The sequence below is a fragment of the Tachysurus fulvidraco genome, chromosome 2 (assembly GCF_022655615.1).
Source record: "Tachysurus fulvidraco isolate hzauxx_2018 chromosome 2, HZAU_PFXX_2.0, whole genome shotgun sequence".
NCBI lineage: Eukaryota > Metazoa > Chordata > Actinopteri > Siluriformes > Bagridae > Tachysurus > Tachysurus fulvidraco.
The window spans coordinates 35891446-35917170 of record NC_062519.1 but is presented as its reverse complement, the minus strand read 5'-3'; the positions used below and the strand labels follow the sequence as shown (position 1 = coordinate 35917170).

General features: G+C 40.6%; 2 protein-coding genes across 7 annotated transcripts in view; both read right to left on the bottom strand.

Annotated features, from left to right (window-relative positions):
* Positions 1 to 6237, bottom strand: part of mef2ab (myocyte enhancer factor 2ab) — a 28589-nt gene extending 22352 nt beyond the window's left edge. The window contains exons 1-2 of one of the 3 annotated variants that reach the window (XM_047809963.1): positions 6028 to 6237; positions 4002 to 4083 (exon numbers count right to left, since the gene is read on the bottom strand). The gene's annotated coding sequence lies outside the window, so the exon portion shown is untranslated. The remainder of the gene's footprint in view (positions 1 to 4001; positions 4084 to 6027) is intronic. The other 2 variants (XM_047809962.1, XM_027161140.2) reach the window with 2 other exon arrangements.
* Positions 6238 to 8056: 1819 nt separating this feature from the next.
* lrrc28 (leucine rich repeat containing 28) lies at positions 8057 to 24045 on the bottom strand. Of its 4 annotated transcripts, none has more exons than XM_047810308.1 (10): positions 23892 to 24045; positions 20247 to 20461; positions 20127 to 20167; positions 19853 to 19890; positions 19612 to 19749; positions 14197 to 14403; positions 13443 to 13545; positions 11533 to 11708; positions 10417 to 10576; positions 8057 to 8989 (listed from the first exon to the last, which is right to left on the bottom strand). In XM_047810308.1, the coding sequence occupies exons 2-10, from the start codon at positions 20412 to 20414 to the stop codon at positions 8920 to 8922; spliced, it is 1101 nt and encodes a 366-aa protein (XP_047666264.1). In that variant the 5' UTR covers positions 20415 to 20461; positions 23892 to 24045; the 3' UTR covers positions 8057 to 8919. The 4 variants fall into 4 exon arrangements, with proteins under 4 accessions (XP_047666264.1, XP_047666266.1, XP_047666265.1 ...); XM_047810310.1 differs by having other exon boundaries at positions 23880 to 23975; XM_047810309.1 differs by having other exon boundaries at positions 23818 to 23958.
* Between the last annotated feature and the right edge of the window lie 1680 nt (positions 24046 to 25725).

Here is a 25725-nt window from a genome sequence, read left to right as displayed (position 1 = left end):
CCCCTTTATCTGCATAAGAAGATGCTGTACACAAATCCATGGACTGACTACTTTTATGCTACACTCGTACTATAAATTATTGGAATCTTCGCATAATACTCTGAAAACCAAATCTGCATTTTTACCTGAAATGCTAAAATATACACCGGTTTCATTTACATTGAATGCTACTCTGTCAATGTTTAATATTCGTTCAGAAAGCTATGAATGTCATTAATATTCTGCATTTACATGTTTCAGTGAATTACTCCTGCAATGTAACGTGACATCACCTCGTGCTCGTCTGACCCTCTAAGGTCAAAGGTCCCAGTGCAGGCTATTAACAGAGTGAATAGGATTGGTCTGAAGAAGAGGATTAGCGAATGACAATTAGATCAGTCCTGAGCCTCACTCTATACAAGGTCAAAAGAGTGATGGCCCCGAAACAAGTCGGGAAGTGAAGCAAGGCTGAGCAATCATCAGAATGAAGCACAGACACTGAGACAAGTGAAAAGGCAATGCTTTAAAAGCTTCTTGCTGCATGATTAATTAAAACATGTTATTTATATTAACACATCAAAAGCTGTGATGAACAAAATTAAGATGTAACTTGAAGAGATCACCTCATATTTATATTTATTATTTTTTAGGAAGATTTGCGGGAGAAGCAGAGATTTTCCATAATATACAGCTAAGCGAACTGTACGCACTAGCTCCTAATATTTAAATAAATAATCTACAATAAAGAAACATGAGCCATCTATGAGTTTAACACCACATGACAGCTCCAGTATCCCCGGTTTGATCCTGAGCTCTGGTTCTCTCTTCATGGAGTTTCTGCGCATGTTCTCCCATATCCATTTCCTCTGGGTTCCTCTGGGTTCTCTGGTTTCCTCCTACCTCCCAAAAACATGTCTGTGGGTGGAATGAAGGCATGCAAAATTCCACACAAAATTCCCTGATTGAACCAGAGAACCCAGAGCTATGAAACAGAAACACTACCATGTGCCACGAAATCAATCATTCATGAATTTTATTTAATTATTATTCTTTTTTCCTTTGTTTACTTTTTAACCGGTTAGAATGAGTCTCTGTAATAACAGTAAATACTTTTTCATTTTTACTTGTGAAAGCACAAATTGTAGCTTCTCCACTACAATGTAATCAAACTGCTCCAAAATACTCTGAAATGTTTATTCATTTTCATTAGTTTCTTCTTCAGTCATTTTCTCATAAAAGACCCATTTGAGTCCAAACATGCCTCTCTGTATATACATATTCATATCCATTGCAAGTGGAAACTGAATCTGACAGTAATCTGGCAGTCCAAAAACATGAATATATACCACATCAAAGAATATGCTAAATAAGACGAGGGAGAGGTATTTCTTGTTTTATATCAAAACCTATCATTTCCTGTCAGTGAGAAAAATATATCCTCAGTCTGATTTTTGCAGTGTGAAACTGCCTAAGGACCTGCGCCTTAGAGCCCTTTCAGGTTCCTTAAGTTGTGTTAAGCGCTGGTTAGGCAGAGCACACTGGTAATAAAGTGCAAAGCTTTTTTTTTTTTAGCTTGCGCAAAGGCACGGTGCCAGACCTCGATCCCTCGGGTTCGGACGCCAGCGCTGGATCTTAACAGTGAGGGCAGTAAAGCCCACTCAGGTCGCCCTCCAGATCTAATACACAGCTTGATTTGGCAAGCACAGAGGTTTCTATTTCCAATCCACAAAAGCTGGCTTCATACGGCTACAGGAAGGCAGATTGAGGAGCTAATATTTGGAGACAATTTTATTTGATTTCTGTGTTTATTGAGTGTAGTTTTTGACTCGCGGGGAACCTAATTAGCATCAAACGTGCGGCGTAGCGGTCAGACAGGAGGCAGCCAGAGGGTTTGGTTTCAGAGCTGAAGAGGCAACATGAGGCAAGAGGGAGGGGAGAAAATGTTTAAATTCAGAGCTGAATTAAGTCCTAAAGCGGCCAAATGCCGCTTATATATATATATATACACTACATTACATATATAATTCTCAAACACGTATAAATTTAGTGATAATGGTTAGTTAGTTAGTTGCTATAATTTACTGCCATGTCAGCTACTGAGGCTATCTTCATGGCAAGAACGGTTAGTAAGAACTAAAATAACCTAAAATCACAAAGAAATAAATATAGACAAATATAGACAACTTAAATGAAATTTTTTACATTAATATATTTAGTGATAATGGTAACATTCAGCGCCATATGTTATGCAGCAGTAGTAACTCACTAGTTAAGTGCTTATGACTGAAACGTTTAAAAAGGGTCTAAATGTCCGAGCTACCATGTGAGCCTACTGTTGGGTCCTTGACCCCTTAACTGTTCAGAGACAGAAATGAATTTATACTTATAATAATGTTGACAAATATATAAATGTACCATTGCATATTTTTTTCATGCTTTTATTCAGTTTGGTCTACAATAAACAGGTTGACATTTATTATTTAATTTATTTGATTTAATTCCTTTTTGTTTAAGAAAAGCCTTCCTCGACCCCAAAGCACTACTTTGTCAATTAAGGCTGAAAAGTGTTTTTGTAACAAGGAAGTACATTTTATTGGTTAAAAAGGACATCATGTGACTGTTTAATCCAGTGGTGTAGTCTAGTTTTTTGTAGTGAGTATACTGTGACACCCCCCCCCCCCCCCAGCCTCATACAGATCCATCCTAGAGCGACACCCCATAGGCACCACCACACTCACCAATGCATAAAATATGCATCTACATGTAATTGAGAGCATTATTAAGGACTGCTTATGTGTTATCAACATTCCAATTTATGATAAGCAACAAAAGACAGTCAGCTGATAAAACCTGTGCTCCAGGTCCCATATTCATATAACATTTAAGGCTAAATGTAATCAGACAGTTGGCAGCACCCATTGACTTTCACAGTAGGAAAAAATATAGACTATGAAAGTCAGTGAGTGCTGCCAACTGTCTGATTACCAACATTTTTCAAAATAACATCTTTTGTGTTAAACAGAAGAAAGAAACTCATACAGTTTTGGAACAAATTGAGGGTGAGGAAATAACACAATTTTCATTTTTGGGTGAACTATACCTTTAAGAGCTACATTTAGCCTTAAATATTATATGAATATGGGACCTGGAGCACAGGTTTTACCAGCTGTCAATTTTCAATGTACATTTAAGAGTGAACAATAAACATTTGTTCAGTTTTATCACCAACACTCTTTCATTGCAGAATATTATGAACTGAATGAACTGGTAGTTTACAAAGCTTTCCAAATACATTTGTACTCGGGCTGTGGGTGAAATGTCACCTGAAGCTGCTGTAGCTTTAGGCGCAGGCTTCCGAAAACACTAAGAGTGTAGTTTGAGTCTGCTTTCATTTCATATCTTCTTTTACATTAGTTAGTTAATTTCAAATTTGTGCCACAAAACACCGCCAAACAACTAATTTTCCTCCTTGGTAGGTGACATCAGATCAGGTCACAGGCCACGGAAGCCCCAATGGTCCAAAAATGTTAGTGATTAGCAATCGCAACCACAGTCTGTGTTCGCAACACAGACGGGGTGAATTTATGAATGAAAGTTGTGTCACAAAACGATATTGTTACGTATCCTCACGCTTTTTAATTGGGTATACGGAAATCCTTGCCATTTTCTAGTGGGTATACAGAAATCCTTGGCATTTCCTTGTGGGTATACGGCGTATACCTGAGTATCACGTAGACTACACCACAGGTTTAATCATATTTCAATGATTGTTGGCTAAAACTTATTCTTTCCATCATCTATAAATGACAGAGGATTAAGAGTCTCGACAGTGTAGTAGGAATTAAATACAATAAGTTGCAGTAAATACTACAGTCATCTAAATGTGATGATCTGATAAGGTGTTATAAAAAATTTTTTTTAAATGATCATTTTATGATACTGTGCCTGATACTTTAAGTAAAATGGTATCATTAGTCTACAAACTAATGCGTTTGTTATGAATAAATGCGAGCTTATCTTACCCAGAAATGTCCGTCAGGTTATACTGAAAGTCAAAGAGATGATGGATGATCCTTGGTTCTTCTTACAAACTTCTTAACAAACCTTGAAGCAAACAAAGAGAGAAACAGAAAGAGGGAGAGAAAGTTTTTAAATATTACAAAAACAACACACAGTTAATTTTTCATTTTTTATTCTTTTATTGTTTCCATGTTACAGAAAATCCTTATAGAAAGTCAGTTAGTTTGTATTATCACTTATATAGCAGCTACTGTATTAACAGCTTTATCTCTGACTATTACAAAGCACTGACACTGGAGACTCCTTACAGAAACTGTCACCTTACAATGATTGTAAGTTTTAATTCAATAAATGTAAAATAAACAAATCCTTAGAGAATGTTTCACTGTGTCAGTGATACAATAAGCATTAGATCATGGCCAGTTAAAATCCCTGTGAATTAGCTGTTATTCTAGAAACAATAAGGTATTACGCTTTAATATAAACAGATCACCTCGTCCTAACCAATCAGTTTCAAGAATTCGACAGCATTGTGGTATAACACAAAATGTACAACTGATCATCAGCACAAGCCTAATTTTATTAGATGATAATGATAAAAGACCATTAAATAGTCCTAGCCCTTCACAGGCTACACGTAAATGAGTGAAAGTGAATTTAAACTCGGTGTACAGTTATATGCTTGTGTTATACTAGGTGCTACCTCATGATTTAGCACATGCACAGTGATGCACGTCACTTGTTAGCAGCAGGCATCACTCAGTCTAATCAGATTGGTCTTGTGCTCTAAATCTCGAGCAGACGGCGTGAGTTTCAGCCCTAATGTAATAGACTCACGGCTATTAACCTCAGGGAGCATCAGGAATAACGAACACAGTGTACAAACACACTCAAAGCCAAGGCTATTTTCAAACCACATGAATCTAAAAAAAGGCTCTTGAAGGCTTGTTACTATTTTTATTTCTGGTGAAGCCGGTTATAACTACATCATTAATGAGGCATAGAGCGGATGGAGAATAAAGCATCAGCATCACGGCCGCAAGATCAATGCGAGCGTCTGTGCAAAAGACATTTTCACAAAACACAATATTTAAGTTTGAAATAATAAAACAACCTCATCACATCAGGGATTAACACAATCGTGGAGTTGGTGTTAAACAAATCGAAAAACATTTTCATTGTAGAAAGATAGTATCGTCTTAATGTAATAATGTACATTTACAGCATTTGGCAATAAGGTAAATTGTGTGTAAAAGTAACGTATGGCGATACCAGACGTCCAGTCCACGTGCAGGAGTCTGTTTTTTAGTGGGAAAGTATTTACTCCATCTCACAGCACTAAATGTCAGATGATATGTTAAGCACATTTGGAGTAATTTACAGTGTATAAATTCACCACAAAGTCCTGATAATTCACCCTGTATCATATTGCCATATCGTAAACTGGATATGAGCGCATGATGCAAATGTTTAACATGGATAGACATTAAAAAAAACAAAAACATTTGTTTTCAAAAATTAGTAGTTTATATGAGAAAGATTCGTTGTTCTAAAGATATTTAAGGGAAAATGTATTTAAGGAAATATTACAGACACATATATAATAAAGTTAGACTGGAAAAAAGTTGGATTCCTTATAGAATTAATTGACTTTAAACACCTTACAGTTAATTATGGCTCCTAAAGGAACATATTATGATGAATAAATTCTAATCTTTGATATTTGCATTTATATCAAATGATGTTGATATTTTTACAATATTCATTAAACTTTAATAGCAAAGTTTGCTCAAATATACAATGAGGAAAAGTCAACTAAAGTATGAAGCAGCCGGAAATCCCTCGATACTGTCGAAAACCTGGACACGCGCTCGGTATCAGTGACCAGATCGCCAGATCCCTGAGTAAAGTGGATCACCGCACGAGCTCCAACTCACCACTGACACCGGATGAGTGACAAAGAAAGCGGGTTTACTGAATCTCAGACACACAAGAACAGTCCCAGTATCTTTTACTTTCTTTACTTACCGTATTCCGCTGAGAAACAAAGGCACGTTAACGAGTGAAACCGTGGGATCGAAACACGTCCTGAGCCATTCTTCAAAACGGCCTCATGCTCTTCTCCTCTAACTAGAAGCTAACAAGCCGAGCACTGAGGCGCTAATGCTGCGCGAGCCTCCTCCCTCTCCCTCAGTCTCTCTCTCTCTCTCTCTCTCTCTCTCTCTCTCTCTCTCTGTGTGTCTCTATCTCTGTCTCTCTCTATTTCTCCTTCTGTGTCTCTCTCTCTTACTCTCTCTGTCTCTCGCTTATTCTCTCTCTGTGTCTCTCTTTCTCTCTCTCTGTCTCTCTTATTCTCTCTCTCTCTTTGTCGGTCTCTCTCTCTCTCTCTCTCTCTCTCTCTCTCTCTCTCTCTCTCTCTCTCTCTCTCTCTCTCGGGCGCCACAGAGTTTTAAATTGTTAACACGCGCCATCACGTGCAGCACGACTCCACTTGCGTGCTCGAGAAGAAATGAAATATTCTAGAACGCGCGCGTGCATCTGGCTTAATGTCTTCAGTCTTAGAAAGTTCAGGAATATAAAAGTGCTCAGGTAAACAGCCAGCATATAAACTGTACACATGAATAATGAGGATATATCTTAAGGAGCTAAATAAAAATCCTTTGAATTTATAAGTTGAACAGTTCATTTAATACAGCTGTCTCAGGCTTGAAATGTGACCTGGATAATTGATTTATTTGGGAAGTATAAATGAATGTTCTGGGGAAAATCAAATCCGCCCAGTTTCCGAACAACCCGAGACATTGAACACAAAATCTGCCTTGGCTGATTGACTATATACAAGCTAAGTGCTTCATTCATTCTGCTCCATCTTGGTCAGGGTGGGAAGACTGGGCACAAGACCAAAATACACTCTGAATGGGATGGCAGAATAGATACCAGAGCACCAGAGAGGAGAGAGAAACAGAGAGAGACAGACAGACAGAGAGAGAGAGAGACAGACAGAGAGAGAGAGAGACAGATGTATGTGTGCGTGCACACACACACTCCTCACAACTTCAGGTATTTGGGATGAGGGAGAAAACTAGAGAAATGGAGGGAACCTGCATGAGCATGCAGAGAACACACAGAACTCGGCCTGGACAGTAACTTGAGCTCAGGATTGAACTGGTTCCCCTGGAGCTGTGAGACAGCAACACTTCATGCTGTGCCTCCATGCCAACAGGCCAAGTGATATCTGTGCAAATGTGATATTTCACTAAACTATTTAGGTTAATTTATTCATTCTGGTTTCTTCAGTAGAAGCTTTCTTTTAGTCAGGGTTGCAGTGGAAAAGCACGCACACGCACACACACCCACACTTTTAGAGACAGTGTCTTTAGAGACACCAATACAGAAAACCAAGGCCCATGAGGACACGGGACTATTAGTTTGAAATCTATTTTGCTTTTATGTATTTAACGCTTGCACTTTGTTCACTCAGCACATGGCTGACCCAGCCCATTACTTTCAACTTAATGGAAATACAGTTAACCTTTTTTAAGTTTTAAAATCTTCATTCTTCACTTCATGTTGTTGATCAATATGAATTCTACTGTTCGATTTAGAGCTCCAGAAATTGTCTAACATGCAGAGGAATCATATGAAGGCAGACCTGTGCACCAGGGTACCACACCAGTCCTCATAATATAATGTGTTAGTACATTTTCTGTTCTGAAGAACAATAAAGATTCCTAGGTCTTGGAGTTTTTCCTTCTAATGCATCAGCTGTAACTCATCAGCTGATTCACAACATCTTCATGAGTTTGCAACCGGTGTGTTAGACACCACCATATAAGTGATTAAAAGAACTGGTTCATTTTGTACCTGTAGGGAATAGAAGAAATCATGTCCACACATTACTCAACTCCTTCCTGTTTGGAGAGATCAAGCCTGTACAGGATCCCATATGAATGGAATAATCAGATTTAATTGTAGTTACAGAAATCTGTAGCCAAACGCAACTTTCAATAAACCTTTCAGTACAATGTTACAATGATCTAAAGTATAAAGCACTCAATAAATTTCAAACACTTCAATATACAAATATTGAAGAGTGAAGTTTATTTACTTAACGTTTACAAGTCTCCAGGTAACTAGACATGAATGGAACCATGGTGTTTCATCTAGAAATAACACCAAAGGTCATTTCATTTCAGACAGATGTGCATGTGGAAAGGTTTAGTTGGAAAAATCAATGACTAGCCTCACAAAATCCTGAATAGCTTTGCAGATATTAACATAGATTGAGGTTGTGGTCAGAAAATAATGTATTTATTTGATGACATCATGATGCATTAAAGGAGTGGTTTAGCACTAAAGAAAATCCATGTTGCACAATCAGTTTTCGGTATTTTTCATTTGCTTATTTAGAATTAATTGTTGCAACAATTCACCTTTATAGGACTTGTTAGCAACATTAGTCAGGGCAAGAGTTAGATTTGAAAACTGAGATTTCAGTATTGTTTTAATAGCATTGGTGTATTCTGTAGTGCTTCACCAGGTCTAGAACAGTCATAACAGAAAACAAAAAATCTCCAAAATGGAGTTCAATCCTTTACAAGAAAAAATACTTTTTTAACACAGATCTGAACATCATCAGGACACTTCCATCAAGTAGGAAATTTGGCTATATTCAAAAAATATTTCTTATCTTTCTTGTGGTATAGAAAGAATCTCAGGGTTTTTATAGACTCTGTTTAAAAAAAATCCTTCATAAAATGAAACTAGTCATATTTTGAGAGAAAGTGCCTATGCTGACTTTCACTATTGAAAGCTCAACTACAAACTTAGAAAGGTTGCCAAAGCTAAGGTGATGCAAGACATCAGAACATTCTTCTGGCACATCGTGACCACAGAACCATGAGGGATGAAATGTTGATATCAACCCTGCAGGTCAAACATCTGCAAACAGTGGCTGGAGCAGCAGTATGCTACAAAACTCAACGTCGTTCTGTTGAAAGAGAGAGAGAGGCGGGTAGGGAAAGAAAAAGGGAGAGAAAAAGAGAAAATACGGGAAAGAAGCTGTTAAGTGGTGACATGACAAAGTTCACCTAGACATTCCTGTCAGTCTCTTTCTTTCCTCTTTCCCAACACGCACAGACAGAAACCCACACTGACTGGTGCTGCTGCTCACTACTACCCAGCTCTCTAGCTGCACCGGACAGGTCCAGACGTAACTGGCCGACCGATTAGATCTCTTAATGCACGTCGAGGACCTGAGATTAGCCAATTAGCCGTGCTGATTGTGTTAGGATGGGTTAGGATAGGAGATGTTGATACTGAAATGCTGGTGTCCTGTTACTAATGGGCTGAGACAGACAGAGGAGCTAGACGAGCCCTGATCGGCCAGCTCATCATTTACCAACACGAAGGATCAGAGGAGGAATCAGAGCAGCAGAACTGAGATGGTCCTAAAACACAACCCTCATGTATGTGCAAGTCAGTTATTGTAGTTATTAAAGAATAAAAATGAATTTTGAAGCCCATATTCAAAAATAAGTACAACCATGTTTATAACTATTTATAAGTTGGTAATGATTATTTGTAATCCGTTTCATAAAATCTAAGTAATAATGAATGAATAATGTATAAATAATAATAATAATAATAATAATGATAATAATAATAATAATAATAATAATACATGAAATATGAGTAAAAAGTGTATTAAGTAATACAAAGTCATTTCATAATTTTTAATCTATGACTTGGGGGAAAAAAATCTACTGAAATATAAATGGATTCTGAAAAGATAAAACAAACCCTAACAAATCTCTTAGGACATGTGACGATATAACTAAAGATGACTCTGATGCTGATTCCATTGCTGCTTTAATGTGCCAATGTTTTTAACTTGAGCACTGTTTATTAGTTTATCATTTATTAGTTTATCATCGCCAGGTCAAGTGAAACTGAGTCCTTGCGGACCTTAGGGAAGTCAACATGACTATGTTTCAGAAGAAGAATACATTTTGATCTATGTATGTTACACTATATTTCATCTGTCTTGAAATACTGTACCTTTTAAAGCGTCCTTGAGCTTGGGAAAAGCGCTATATAAATTAAACATATTATTATTATTATCTTATTTCATGCCAAGTTAGATGTTACAAATACCAATAGGAGGTGGATATTCCAAAAGATTTTAAATTTGCTTTTTGAAATGAGACAATAAGCTGCAGTTCAAGTTTCATGGTTCAAATTTCTTCTTCATCTGTACACAAAAGCTGAGCTATTCCATGCTCAACATTTCTCAAGAAGCCACACTTACGATGCAGGTGATGCAATCTTTTGAGTGGTGAGAAAGAGCTGGATATGTGCAAGATAAAAACCTATGTGAATGAAGGGAAAGTGTGTGTTGTCATGGCGGTACTGTACCTCCCATGCACTCCAGCCAGACTGGTGTCTCTCAGGGGGAAAAGTTTGGGGTAGACGATGGTGAACATGGGCTGACTGCAGCGATGGCAGTGACCCAATGGACACTGGAACAGCTCGAGCAGGCTGGGGGGCAGCAGATACGCTGGCAAGGACGAAGAGTCTGAGCAGAGGACAAGAAAAGAATCGTAATGAGCGCTAAAATGACTGAACAACCTACTGTACAGGGTACCGAATGCACAACTTGTTTTTTATCGTCTGGTATCAGAATACATTTTAAGTTTATAGTCAATTCTAGAGCAAGAGCTCATTCACAAGGACTTGCCATATTATATATATATATATATGCATTTTTTAAATAATCAATAAAAGTGTTGTTATTATAAGAAAGACATTAGCCTCCAGTGATGCAAAAACTATTTCATCAAAAACTGCATCAACTAACTGCTTACAGCTGCTATATAAGGAACGTCTCACAACATTCATAAATGTAACTATAAACGGAAGAAAAGTATCCATCACTTCTTGTTGTAATTAATAATATATTATTATATTATATTATTATATATATATATTATAATCCCTGTCGGACTGCTATAACAGAAATAAAACATTTTAAGACACGCTGTTTTGGTAAAAGAATCTGTTATTATTTTCCTATAACAGCATGCCATATTTTATTCCTTACTATTTCCTTGAACATGTTTAACTTATTTCATCACCCGAATTTGCATTATTCATTATAGCATTATTTTCCTTGTCTTTTCACTTCCTGTCAGCTTTAAAGTTTTTTTTTTATTTATGCAGGCCTCCCCAACAATGTAACAGTAATAAAATAAAATAATATGATATGGCTTAGAACATTTATTCCTCCGAAAAGAAAGTGTAATATCAAACATTAGTGAAATGAGAACAGTGATTTGTATTTGGGTCGAAAGACCTAATATATTACAAAACACAACAGTGGTATTTTTTAAAACTAGATTTAAAGGGATGTGTGTCAGTTTGTTAGTATCACCTCTGAAAGAGTGTAGGTTCAGGAGTCTGGACACTAGAAGGTTCATGTACTGTATCTGTGCTTAGTAAACTCAACGGCAAAAAGGTTATTGTGAGACTCACCCTTCCTGTTCCTGCTGTAAGCTTCATGCAGCGTTCTCATGGCCATCTCTTCTAACGTCAGCACCCGTTCAGCCTCAGTGCCGAGACACTTCACTTCAGAAGGCAGAGGCACCTTCATATCTCCGAAGGTCAGGAACCGCTGTGTCACGTCAGAAACGTTTGGAGAAACGCCACAGCTGTACACATGCACACACAGACATAGACACACATGTACACACGAAGGAACAGTGTTACGTTATTGTTCACATGCCATTACTCCCTTCATCATATGAAACTGACTGACTGGACTAACTGACGTGTTTTAGTGACATCAGTCACTGCGACTCATGTTCGCCTCAATATGATAACAGCATGATTCATTTCCAAAGACGGCATTAAATGCCATATAACTCTGTAGCAGAAGTGTGAGCAATATCTAATTAGTCAGATTATTGCACAGATAAATGCAAGGATATTTTAAAAGTCTTAGATTTGTTATCTAATAAAATGAATATGAAAAAAGTGTGAAAGCTGATCTGTGTTCTGAGACGCGTGTTCTGTAAGTAGTAATACAATGACACGACGTGCTGATTCTTTTCCAATAACAGCACACAATGGTAAGAATATGTACTTATTAATCAACTCTATACTTTTTATCAGTTCATAGTTACATTTAATATAATGGACCATCATTGAGACAAGTCACATTCTGCTATCACTCTCTCTTATTCTAAAGACTTTCTCATAATAAAAAAGTTACTGTTACAAAGCACCTGCCCTGGAGACTCCTTTTTAAAAATGTTTCCTTAAAGAATACCTTAAGATTATTAACAATTTTCTTTTATATTTCCTTAATGTACGTTTTTTTTACAGCCCATTTATTATGTGGCATTATTACAGAGTGCATTAATATAAACTGGGGCTTTTATTTAAAAAAAAAAATGAACACCTTCTGGGCAAACAGATTGGAGAATTCAAGAGCAACGTGGTATGTGTTAGAAATCATACACACAGTCATGTTCTGGTTTGCACGTTATTTTTTAAATAATCCATAAAAGTGTTGTTATTATAAGAAAGATATTAACAAGTTATTTAACATTTATAGTAAAAGCCTCCAGTGATGCAAAAACTATTTCATCAAAAACTGCATCAACTAACTGCTTACAGCTGCTATATAAGGAACGTCTCACAACATTCATAAATGTAACTATAAATGGAAGAATGAAATCCATCACTTCTTGTTGTAAAATAATATATATATAGTATACACACACACACACACACACACACACACACACACACACACACACACACACACACACACACACACACACTGGTTTGCATGTGCAGGCCATGCAGCATAGTTTAGCACAGGAAATGTGAGGGGTTGGTGGTGTTTTCTTTTGATTAGTCATATCATTGAAGAGGGTAAATAATATAAAGTAAATCTTTATGTTCTTGAAAGAAAACATTTGCTTTATACGTGTTTTATACCACTGCATTGAACGCTTTGCTTTGGACTTGGTGATGTAAGGCTCGGATGCAGGGAAACCCATTCCGTGAAGCTCTCTACACACTGTTCTTGAGCTAAACTCGAGCTATTAACTCTGCAAAAAGTTGCCGTCTTCTCCGCACTGTGCGCCTCGGCATGTGATGACACCGCTGTGTGATTTTATGTGGCCTTTCATTTTGTGGCTGAGTTGCTGTTGTTCCCAAGTGCTTCCACTTTGTTAGATCACTAACAGTTAAATATTTAGTAGTTAGGTAATTTCACAAATGGACTTACTGCACAGGTGGCAACCTATCATAGTATCACGCTTGAGTTCACTCAGCTCCACTGGCCATGAAAGTGATTGGAACATGATGCTATGTTAAGATTTGTCAATCCCAGTACACCAGCACTCTATCTGGCAAACAATTCAAACGCTTACCCGTTACAGCCGATGACCTTGTTATACAGGTAAGATGGCAGACCCTTAAGACAAACGTTGCTGTCCACGAAGACGAACTGTAGCTTTATGGAGCGGCCGAGATCTGATGAGAAGAACGTGTGGCCGTTGTCAGATCAATAAAGAGGATAGCATTTAAAAAGACTTCTACATTTGGACAAAGAACCTGAGACAAGTATTATTAGCAGCTTGACTGGGTCTGTAAACATGAGTAAGAAAAGAGCATGGATTCCCTGAAGATTTAGAGCCTCTGTACATGACCAAATGGAAAGACAGGAGAGACAGACAGACAGATCGAGATATAGAGGGAGAGGGAAAGAGATAGACAGACAGAGATATAGACAGTATGAGAGCTGAAGCACTGAGAACATCATTATGAGAAGTATTTCAGGCTCATTATCACCCACAATCCCCTGGGGCACCTCACAGCGGGTGGCCTATCACAGCACCTGCAGCTCCACGTGACCCGCTAACTAACTCAAGCACAACCAGCACATTAGAAAGATTCCTCACTGAGACTCTGAGACACTGACTCTATAGAGACTTCACTCAGGGACACTGAGGAACAGTTCGGAATCTTGTGCGATCTTGCGAGAGCCTTTATTTCATGCTGTAGTTGCATAATCTGGCAGAATTGAAGAGTCCATCAGCATATTTCAGTACTCACTTGCGTACTAAACATGATAAAGTAACCTGGCCTGAGTGAGCATGCATGTGTCTGGATAGCAGCGCTCACCCAGAGGCAGTGATTTGAGGCAGTTTCCAGCCATGGAGAGCTCGTTGAGTTCTGGGAGCTGACACAGCTGACGAGGGATGTACTGCAGGAGGTTCCGGTCAGCTGACAGACACTTTAGAGACACACACTGGTGCAGCTGCTCTGGGAGAGTCCTTAACAGATTCTTGGACACATCCAGAGTCTCCAGCTCCTTCAAATCCCCCAGCTCTGGTACAGCACACACACACGCACACACACACAAACACACACACACACACACACACACACACACACACACACACATACACACACACACACAAACAGCAGCAATAGTGGTATAAGCAACATTTCTATATTAAAGGTCAAATTAGGCTAACTACATAATAATAAAATGATGTTTGATCCGTATATTAGATTTGGCACAGGTTTTACGCCGGATTCCCTTCCTCACGCAACCCTCCCTTTTTTAACCGGACTCAGAACCGCGGGTGAGACTTAACTCTTCAGTGGTTGGGTTAGTTCCCTGCCCGCGAATATTACCCAGCCTGCAGCAATGAGAGCGTGTTATCCTGCCTCTGGACCACCTGGGGGCTTTAGTCATATATTCTACACACAATTTATAATAATTAGAACTGACAGAGGCCACACCCCTCCTTAAGTGTAACTGACAGAGAGAGAAGCCACACCCCTCCTTAAGTGTAACTGACAGAGACAAAGGCCACACCCCTCCTTAAGTGTAACTGACAGACAGAAGCCACACCCCTCCTTAAGTGTAACTGACAGAGAGAGAAGCCACACCCCTCCTTAAGTGTAACTGACAGAGACAAAGGCCACATCCCCCTTAAGTGTAACTGACAGAGACAAAGGCCACACCCCCCTTAAGTGTAACTGACAGACAGAAGCCACACCCCTCCTTAAGTGTAACTGACAGAGACAAAGGCCACATTGCCTCCTTAAGTGTAACTGACAGAGACAAAGGCCACATTGCCTCCTTAAGTGTAACTGACAGAGAAAAAGGCCACACCCCCCTTAAGTGTAACTGACAGAGACAAAGGCCACATCCCTCTTAAGTGTAACTGACAGAGACAAAGGCCACACCCCCCTTAAGTGTAACTGACAGACAGAAGCCACACCCCTCCTTAAGTGTAACTGACAGAGACAGAAGCCACACCCCTCCTTAAGTGTAACTGACAGAGACAAAGGCCACATCCCCTCCTTAAGTGTAACTGACAGACAGAAGCCACACCCCCCTTAAGTGTAACTGACAGAGACAAAGGCCACACCCCTCCTTAAGTGTAACTGACAGAGACAAAGGCCACACCCCCCTTAAGTGTAACTGACAGAGACAAAGGCCACACCCGCCTTAAGTGTAACTGACAGAGACAGAAGCCACACCCCTCCTTAACTGTAACTGACAGAGAGAGAAGCCTCACCCCTCCTTAAGTGTAACTGACAGAGACAAAGGCCACATTGCCTCCTTAAGTGTAACTGACAGAGACAAAGGCCACACCCCCCTTAAGTGTAACTGACAGAGACAAAGGCCACATCCCCCTTAAGTGTAACTGACAGAGACAAAGGCCACACCCCCCTTAAGTGTAACTGACAGACAGAAGCCACACCCCTCCTTAAGTGTAACTGACAGAGACATAAGCCACACCCCTCCTTAAGTGTAACTGACAGAGACAAAGGCCACATCCCCCTTAAGTGTAACTGACAGAGAAAGGCCACACCCCCCATAAGTGTAACTGACAGACAGAAGCCACACCCCTCCTTAAGTGTAACTGACAGAGACAGAAGCCACACCCCTCCTTAAGTGTAACTGACAGAGACAAAGGCCACACCCCTCCTTAAGTGTAACTGACAGAGACAAAGGCCACACCCCTCCTTAAGTGTAACTGACAGAGACAAAGGCCACACCCCTCCTTAAGTGTAACTGACAGAGACAAAGGCCACACCCCTCCTTAAGTGTAACTGACAGAGACAAAGGCCACATTGCCTCCTTAAGTGTAACTGACAGAGACAAAGGCCACACCCCCTTAAGTGTAACTGACAGAGACAAAGGCCACATCCCCCTTAAGTGTAACTGACAGAGACAAAGGCCACACCCCTCCTTAAGTGTAACTGACAGAGACAAAGGCCACACCCCCCTTAAGTGTAACTGACAGAGACAAAGGCCACACCCCCCTTAAGTGTAACTGACAGAGACAGAAGCCACACCCCTCCTTAAGTGTAACTGACAGAGACAAAGGCCACACCCCTCCTTAAGTGTAACTGGCAGAGACAAAGGCCACATCCCCTCCTTAAGTGTAACTGACAGAGACAAAGGCCACATCCCCCTTAAGTGTAACTGACAGAGACAAAGGCCACACCCCCCTTAAGTGTAACTGACAAACAGAAGCCACACTCCTCCTTAAGTGTAACTGACAGAGACAGAAGCCACACTCCTCCTTAAGTGTAACTGACAGAGACAAAGGCCACACCCCTCCTTAAGTGTAACTGACAGAGACAAAGGCCACACCCCTCCTTAAGTGTAACTGACAGAGACAAAGGCCACACCCCTCCTTAAGTGTAACTGACAGAGACAGAAGCCACACCCCTCCTTAAGTGTAACTGACAGAGACAAAGGCCACACCCCTCCTTAAGTGTAACTGACAGAGACAAAGGCCACACCCCTCCTTAAGTGTAACTGACAGAGACAAAGGCCACACCCCTCCTTAAGTGTAACTGACAGAGACATAAGCCACACCCCCCTTAAGTGTAACTGACAGAGACAGAAGCCACACCCCCTTTAAGTGCAACTGACAGAGACAGAAGCCACACCCCTCCTTAAGTGTAACTGACAGAGACAAAGGCCACATCCCCTCCTTAAGTGTAACTGACAGAGACAGAAGCCACACCCCCCTTAAGTGTAACTGACAGAGACAAAGGCCACATCCCCTCCTTAAGTGTAACTGACAGAGACAGAAGCCACACCCCCCTTAAGTGTAACTGACAGAGACAAAGGCCACATCCCCCCCTTAAGTGTAACTGACAGAGACAAAGGCCACACCCCCCCCTTAAGTGTAACTGACAGAGACAAAGGCCACATCCCCCCCGTAAGTGTAACTGACAGAGACAAAGGCCACACCCCCTCCTACAGTGTAACTGACAGACACAAAGGCCACGCCCCCTCATACAGTGTAACTGACAGGCACAGAGGCCACGCCCCCCCTACAGTGTAACTGACAGGCACAGTGGCCACGCCCCCTCCTACAGTGTAACTGACAGGCACAGAGGCCACGCCCCCTCATACAGTGTAACTGACAGGCACAGAGGCCACGCCCCCCCTACAGTGTAACTGACAGGCACAGTGGCCACGCCCCCTCCTACAGTGTAACTGACAGGCACAGAGGCCACGCCCCCTCCTACAGTGTAACTGACAGGCACTGTGGCCACACTCATTCTCAGAGCAAGTGTATGATAAAACAGTACACTGATTTAAGAGTCTTTATCTGCTTCTCATTATCTGATGCTGCTGCCCTCTGCTGGTGAAGAATAGTTCCGTCACGATAACCTGCGAGTCACATCCATAATCCTCTATGAGAGTTTTGTAACAAGAATGTGTTCCCAATAAGAAACAGAAGGTTTCTGAGTTAACCATAAATCAAAGCATCGTTCCGAAAAACGTTCCAACCACTGAAATGCACATTCAGGTTACAAAACCACAAACGCATATTGTTCCGTGACATGCAGCACTAGCACCACACAAAGCAGACGAGCCGGGAGGACGATTAGCAGAGTGAAATGAAATAAACAGATACCACATCTGACAAAACATAACATACTGCTTCAAGTTGAAAATAAATCGGTTTCAAATACAGATGCTTCCAACTGGGTCACAGGTTGTTCTCAGAGTACAAAACTCACTCTGCTTCATTACGTCTAACGCCTGCGGCAGATCAGACTTCGTAGTGCTTTTTTTTTAAAGAATGCTTACAGCTACAGATTTAGCATTTTGGTGTTAAGTCATCATCATACTCAACTCATAATGCACTATTCAATTTGTTCATAAAATAATAAACAGCTCACACACTGGTATTACACAAGGAAGTCTGAGATCCTGAACAAACTCAATAGCAAAAATGATTGTCTTGTAGCTCCAGTGCAAAATCTTTCCAGCAGACTTTGAACATTAAACCTGTGTTGACTGATCACACACGTCTGGAATGAAAGCAAATTTATCAGAAGAAATTCATGTCTATTGGAAAGTATGAGAGATCACAATCACAGCATATTTGTGTTGCAGCAGATTCCACTGTGGTGGAATTAAAAAAGAAAAAAAATCGAGAGAGAAAGAGAAAAAAAAAAAAATCCACTCCTGAAGTCCAGCATCCATTTATTCCTCCGTAGTTTTGCTCACTGTTGCTAAATTAGGAAAGGAGAAAGGAAGCCTGTGCCAGGTCTTAGACACCCGGTCCAGAAACACACAAGCACTCACTGCTCTTTGGCAGAAGCATCTGTCTGAAACCAAATACATACAGCTTACAACTCGCTGGAGAAAAACCTGAATGTCTGACTGTTTATACATCCATCAACATCTGATTTTCTCAACACTTCTGTACATCGAGGCACGAATGTAGATGTTATTTTATGACCTAAAAATAAAAAAAACAAAAAAATAAAGTTGACGCTCATCAGGCTGGAAAACGTTGCAAAATGATCTCTAATTCTCCAAGTTATTATTTTGTTAGGAACAAAGGAACCTCGAGAGCATCAGAAGAACACAACGGCAGTGGTGTACATGGTGGCGTGGCATTTTGCTAAAGCTCGCACGGACTAGCAAATATTTGTAAGTGAACGAGTCCAAATTAGAGCTTTTTGGCTTAAACGAAGAGCATTTCTCTTCTCTCAGGCACTACAGAACTTTGTTTACCAAAACTGCCAGACATAGGAACAGTTTCTTTTCCCAGACAATCACCCTGATTAACAACTCACCATAATTATATTCCCTGCTTTATATCTATACGTACTGCATTATCAGAACTGTCAGTCATCACATCATCTGTATGTTACACACACTACTGCTGCTGGATATTGTACAAAAGCATAATATTGCACAACACTGTTATTTGCACTACAATGCACTCTCACACTTTATGTCTGTAACTGATCTGATGAATATATTCTGTATTCATATTTAACTCTCGTACAACAACTGTAACCAAATTCCTTGTTTGTGTAAACACACATGGTCAATGAACCTGATTCTGATACTGTTTGGAGAAAAAAAACACAGCATTTTCAGAACCTTATGCCTTCTCTGAAACCTGGAGGTGGCGGTATTAAGGTTTGGGGATGTTTTGCTTTATCTGGGTCAAGACGTCTTGCCTTAGTTGATATTATATTAAGCAATGAATAAACCAGCCAAATGGCAGTGCTTTAATAACGGTCCCAAACCTTGTGGAAGCCATTCCAGCTGGTTGTTAAACAGTCTTAATTGGCGTAGCGTGCGTAGCTGTCCAATCTCAGGGCAGATCACCTGCAGGGCGTTATCACTCAGATCCAGCGACTGCAGCCTCGTCAAGCTCTTGATATCTGCAAGTTCAAGTAGAGACAAAGTACAAAGTGAAGAACAAAGCCATGAAATCTGTGAAATAACATCAGAATATTGTCACGAGCACAATATTGGACATTTTACCTTGCGGAATGAAGACAATGTTGTTGGAGTGGAGATAGCTATATAAAAAAATCTGCATTAACAGAATTCACTCGAGTGAAAATGTAACAGTCATTAAAATGGAATTCAATAGAAAGGAAGTCACATTTCTGCTTATATACTACTGAGGTGTTTTCAGGGTTGATTCTTTAGCGACATCTGCTGGACATGAGTGTTATTACAAATAAAAAATAAAGTTATATGCCACAAAAGCCTTACACAGCAAGAACCATTAGATGAAATCAGGAATACTCACAGTTCAATGAGGTTGGGCAGTTTCTGTGCTAGATTAACAGGCTGAAAGAGACAAAAGTGCTAAGATTTAGAGCTCGGTTGCTGTGAGCATGCTGTACGTGAGGGAGGCAGTCAGTCATACCAGTGTTGTGAGCAAGTTTCTTTTCATGTAGAGTCTTTCCAGGAACTGCAGGCCTTCATCTTTTAGGAGCTCCACAGGAAAGACGTTCAGGTTCCTGTAGTTGAGGAAAAGGTTCTTGTGGCGCTCCTGTTTGGCTATGAAGATGACGCTGTTGAGCTCCGAGGCCATGCTTAAGAGGAGGCCGTTCCCTCTTTCACTTCCCACTGTATCACAGCCTTAATTTAAAAGAAAAAAGAAAAAACACAAACAACACAAACACACAATCAGCATGCTGTGCTGCAGAACAATAAAACAGAGGACCAATCAAAAGTAGCAGTTTGTCATTTGTCTCCCTCTGCTACCTACATCGTGAACTGAAATTGCAACAAATAAATAAATAAACACTTTTTTACCCCAAGATCTCCCTCTCAACAAAACCTACTCTGAAACTTAAACTGAATCTGTTTAAACTACATGTAGAGAAATGACTGTTTTTCTAAAATATCATCAGTGAATTCACTTACTGATGACGATTCTCAGCTGTACTACAGCCCTGTCTGTGCAGAATAGTGATTATAAACTGAATTCTTACAACATAATTAAAACATTTCACATTTATAAATAATCCGTTATATAACTGCAGTTTATGTTTTGGGAAGAGTGAAGCATTTCCATCATAAGCTTATATTACATGCTACAACTACAACTGTGCTGTCACACCTTGCATCTCAGAATCAGAATCAGGTTTATTTCCCAAATGTGTTTACACACACAAGGAATTTGGTTCCAGCTGTTTGTGACTCTAAAAAGTACAGACATAAATAAGAGTAGATAGTTATATTTGAGCAGATTTGTCTCTCGGTGGGTTATAATCTGTCATAATAGCATGTATTTGTAACGAGATAATGTAATGGCATAGTTTTGTTGTGAAGACAATACGGACAGTCCATCCATCCATCCATCCATCCATCCATTCATCCATCTTCTACCGCTTATCCGGGGCCGCAGCAGCCTAAGCAGGGATTCACCCTGCGGAGGAAACTCATTTCGGCTGCCTGTATCCGGGATCTCGTCCTTTCGGTCATGACCCAAAGCTCATGACCATAGGTGAGGGTAGGAACATAGATCGACCGGTAAATAGAGAGCTTCGCCTTATGGCTTAGCTCTTTCTTCACCACAACAGATCGGTATATCGACCACATCACTGCAGAAGATACACCAATCCGCCTGTCGATCTCCCGCTCCATCCTTCCCTCACTCGTGAACAAGACCCCAAGATACTTAAACCTCCACTTGAGGCAGGAGCTCTCCACCAACCGGAAGGGGGCAAGCCACCCTTTTCCGACTGAGAACCATGGCCTCGGACTTGGAGGTGCTGATTCTCATCCCCGCCGCTTCACACTCGGCTGCAAACCGTCTCAGTGCACGCTGAAGGTCCTGGTTTGAGGAAGCCAGCAGGACAACATCATCTGCAAAAAGCAGAGACGAAATCCTGTGGTCCCCAAACCGGACTCCCTCCGGCCCCATACTGCACCTAGAAATCATGTCCATATAAGTAATGAACAGGACCGGTGACAAAGGGCAGCCCTGCCGGAGTCCAACATGCACCGGGAACAAGTCTGACTTACTGCCGGCAATGCGAACCAAACTCCTGCTCCGGTCATATAGGGACCTGACAGCCCTTAGCAGAGGGCCCCGGACCCCATATTCCCAGAGCACCCCCCACAGGTCACCACGAGGGACACAGTCGAAAGCCTTCTCCAGATCTACAAAACACATGTGAACTGGTTGGGCAAACTCCCATGAACCCTCGAGCAACCTGGCGAGGGTATAGAGACGGTCCAGTGTTCCACGACTGGGAAGAAACCCGCATTGTTCCTCCTGAATCGGCCGAATTCTCCTCTTCAGTACCCTGGCATAGACTTTTCCGGGGAGGCTGAGGAGTGTGATCCCACTATAGTTGGAAAACACCCTCCGGTCCCCCTTCTTAAACAGAGAGACCACCACCACCCCAGTCTGCCAGTCCAGAGGCTCTGTCCCCAACCTCCACGCGATGTTGCAGAGGCTTGTCAACCAAGACAGCCCCACAACATCCAGAGACTTGAGGTACTCAGGGCGGATCTCATCCACCCCCGGTGCCTTGCCACTGAGGAGCTTCTCAACTACCTCAGTGACCTCAGCTTGGGGAATCGACGAGTCCACAACTGAGCCCCCGCCCTCTGCTTCCTCAGTGGAAGACATGTCTCTGACCGGAAGATCTCTCTGACCGGAGACTCTGTCAAACGTTCCCAGCAGACCCTCACAGTACGTTTGGGTCTGCCAAGTCTGTCCAACTTCCTCCCCCGCCATTGGATCCAACTCACCACCAGGTGGTGATCAGTTGACAGCTCCGCCCCTCTCTTTACCCGAGTGTCCAAGACGTACGGCCGGAGGTCAGATGAAACAACCACAAAGTCGATCATCGACTTCCGACCTAGGGAGTCCTGGTGCCATGTGTACTGATGGACACCCTTATGCTTGAACTTGGTGTTCTTTATGGACAAACTGTGACTAGCACAGAAGTCCAATAACAGAACACCACTTGGGTTCAGGTCGGGGGGCCGTTCCTCCCAATCACGCCCCTCCAGGTGTCACTGTCACTGCCCCATGAGCGTTGAAGTCCTCCAGTAGAACGACAGAGTCCCCGGTCGGACCACTTTCCAGCACCCCTACTCTACACTGCCATTTGGCCCGTAAGCACAAATAACCGTGAGAGACCTATCCCCGACCCGAAGGCGCAGGGAAACGACCCTCTCGTTCACCGGGGTGAACTCCAACACATGGTTGCTGAACTGGGGGGCTATGAGCAAGCCCACACCAGCCCGCCGCCTCTCACCATGGGCAACTCCAGAGTAGTAGAGAGATAATACGGACAGTACGAGTATTAAATAGGAATACAGAGTATATGACAAATCTCTCTCCTTAATTTCCTCTGACTGCAGTTTACTTTCTCATACATGGATAAAAGGTGGAATTTCAGGCCCTGGGCTAAAGGATGCATCAGTTAAGAGTTTGGGAATCTTTATTTACTTATGAATCCATACTGGATTTAGTGTTAATTTAAAAAAATAATATCCGTACTTCTTTTTACCATTTGTGGCTCTTGGTTTCACAATAAACCAAAACAAACAAACCCAGCTTTAAGACATTTCAACAGAAAACCAGTGGATGAAATTATACCTAAGATTTGTTTGTATCTCTAGTGAATATCAAACACTGCACTCTAGAGATACAGAATTACCCAGAATGCACTTCAGCTTGTGTGGTCAATAGAGAATAGTGCACTATTGTGTACATAAACAGCACAATAAGCACTTTTGTTTACTGCTCGATATCCAGTTTTATTTTCCCCACCCGTATTCCATAAACCCCGCCCACTACATTACGATTGGCTGACAGTTCATACTCACGGGCACTCCGCCGAAAACCAGCCAATCATATCTCAGTGCCCAAGCTGACCCTGTTACAGGAAGTTAGGTTTGTCGAAATACAGGTAGGAAATAAAATAGTGTCTGACTAAACACAGCTAACGCTAACTAAACAATCCAAGTACCTCAGAGCTCCTCGTGTTAGCAGCTTGTTTAAAGGCTGTTTATTATTAGCAGTAGTACATACAGGTAGACTTACATCCCGTGTCTGTATGAGTAGTGACAGCGCTCCTTTCTGTCAGCAACCGGAAACGTCATCGCAGAGACAGGCGTGATTGGTCAAACATGTCACGTGATGGTTTGTAATACATGAGACACCAAAACAACAAAGGAGATCCAGCAAGCAGTTAAATTCTGTCATTTACAATCTAAACGGCCAATGGTTTGTTTGGAGACACCTGACCATCACACTCATGAGGTTCTTCCCCAAAACTGTTAGTATAAAATGTCTTTCCCTGAACTGGAGGTCAAAATCAGTTCCAAAGCTTCCTGTGCCAGAGCGAACTCCATGAAGACACAGTGGCGTGTGGTAGCTTAGTGCTTAAGCCTCAAGGTGTTGGGCTAAAAATCAGAAGGTTGTAAGTTTGATCCCAAGTCTAACAAGCTGCCACTGTTGGGCCCCTGAGCAAAGGCCCTCAATTGCTCAGCTGTATACATTTTTAAAAAAAAAAAAAAACAAGATAATATAAGTCCCCTTGGATAAGGGTGTCTTCCAAATGCTGGAAATGTGTAAATAAATGTATAAATATAAACCCCATAGTTTTAGAACTCATAGTTGTTAATGGTCAAGCGTCCCACATACTTTTTTCCCAACAGAGTGTATGTTTAATTACTGCATTTATTTAATATAATTAACAGCCCATATTCATCTAATGTTCTGCCATAAATCTCCTCTCTGATGTCAACACATCTATAAGCATCTCTCTTCCTGACTCTGAACTTCCTTTTCCAACATCAAACTTACTATTCGAGGTTACATATTTGTCTGCTACTGACTTACAATAATATCGCTATATACAGTAAATGAGTACACAGAGGTTTTTTATTTAAATCATTCAATAGAGATTTATCTACTAATTACTTACCACATTTCACATCATCCATTACAGTATGTAAGTCCTTCTATATGGAAGGAAGGTGAAGGATTAATAAGCTGTAAAAAGCTTTTCCCACCAATAAAAGATTAAGAAGAGAAAGAAGAAAAGCTTCCCGTTGTCAGCACGACCAGAAAATATGTTAGATGTACATTTTTATTCATTTAAAATATTAAAAACAAGTGTAACTTATGATATAAGGATACAAATGGAAATATATAGTGACGCTCTCTGTAAGGACTTCCTAACTGTAGGGTCTGTTGTCCGACTGAACTGGATTTATTCTAGAAATTTATTCTAGTGACTTTTTCACATTAGGCTACTTGAAGGGTCGGAACAAATGACCTTGAATAGGCTGGTAATATACCATAAGTGATAAGAGGAACTAACTTGATTCAATGACTTTCCAAAAAATCTATTCATGCAAGAAATCTATTAATGTTCATAATTTAAACTATTGTTTTTTTTTTATCCTTGATCACGGTCATGTTTTAACGAGAGGTTCACTGTGGCGAATTTGTTTTATCGCTTTTTGTAAATCAGTAGTAGGTTTACGTTATATAAATGAAGTTGTCCTTCGGCAATTTTTACTGTTCAAAGCCAGACATTAATATACTGTACACTTATATGTTCACTTATATATTCAAACAGCTGTGTGTAATTATACTTGTACTACTGTATACTCTTACAGTATGAGCTGCAGACAACTGTGAATAATTCTTCAAAGATCTCCTTGTTTATGGACGTGTTTGAATAATTGAATAAATGAATGACTAATTTAATACATGTCCGTAATTTAGTCTATACAAACCAACACAAATGACAAAGCTGGTGAGCTGAATTTATTTTTTTTTCTTAGCAAGGATCACATACACACTCACGCACACACTAAAAAAAAAAAAAAAAAGAGAGAAAGAAAAAAAAAGAAAGAAAAAAACT

Coding starts and splice junctions, on each gene's coding strand:
- lrrc28 (XM_047810308.1), bottom strand. CDS start 20,414: ATGGCCTCGGAGCTCAACAGCGTCATCTTCATAGCCAAACAGGAGCGC. Junction 14,404..19,611: donor GCTGGAATGGCTTCCACAAG/GTTTGGGACCGT, acceptor GTGCTGTACCAG/AGCTGGGGGATTTGAAGGAG. Junction 10,577..11,532: donor TTACAGCAGGAACAGGAAGG/GTGAGTCTCACA, acceptor TCCTCTGCTCAG/ACTCTTCGTCCTTGCCAGCG.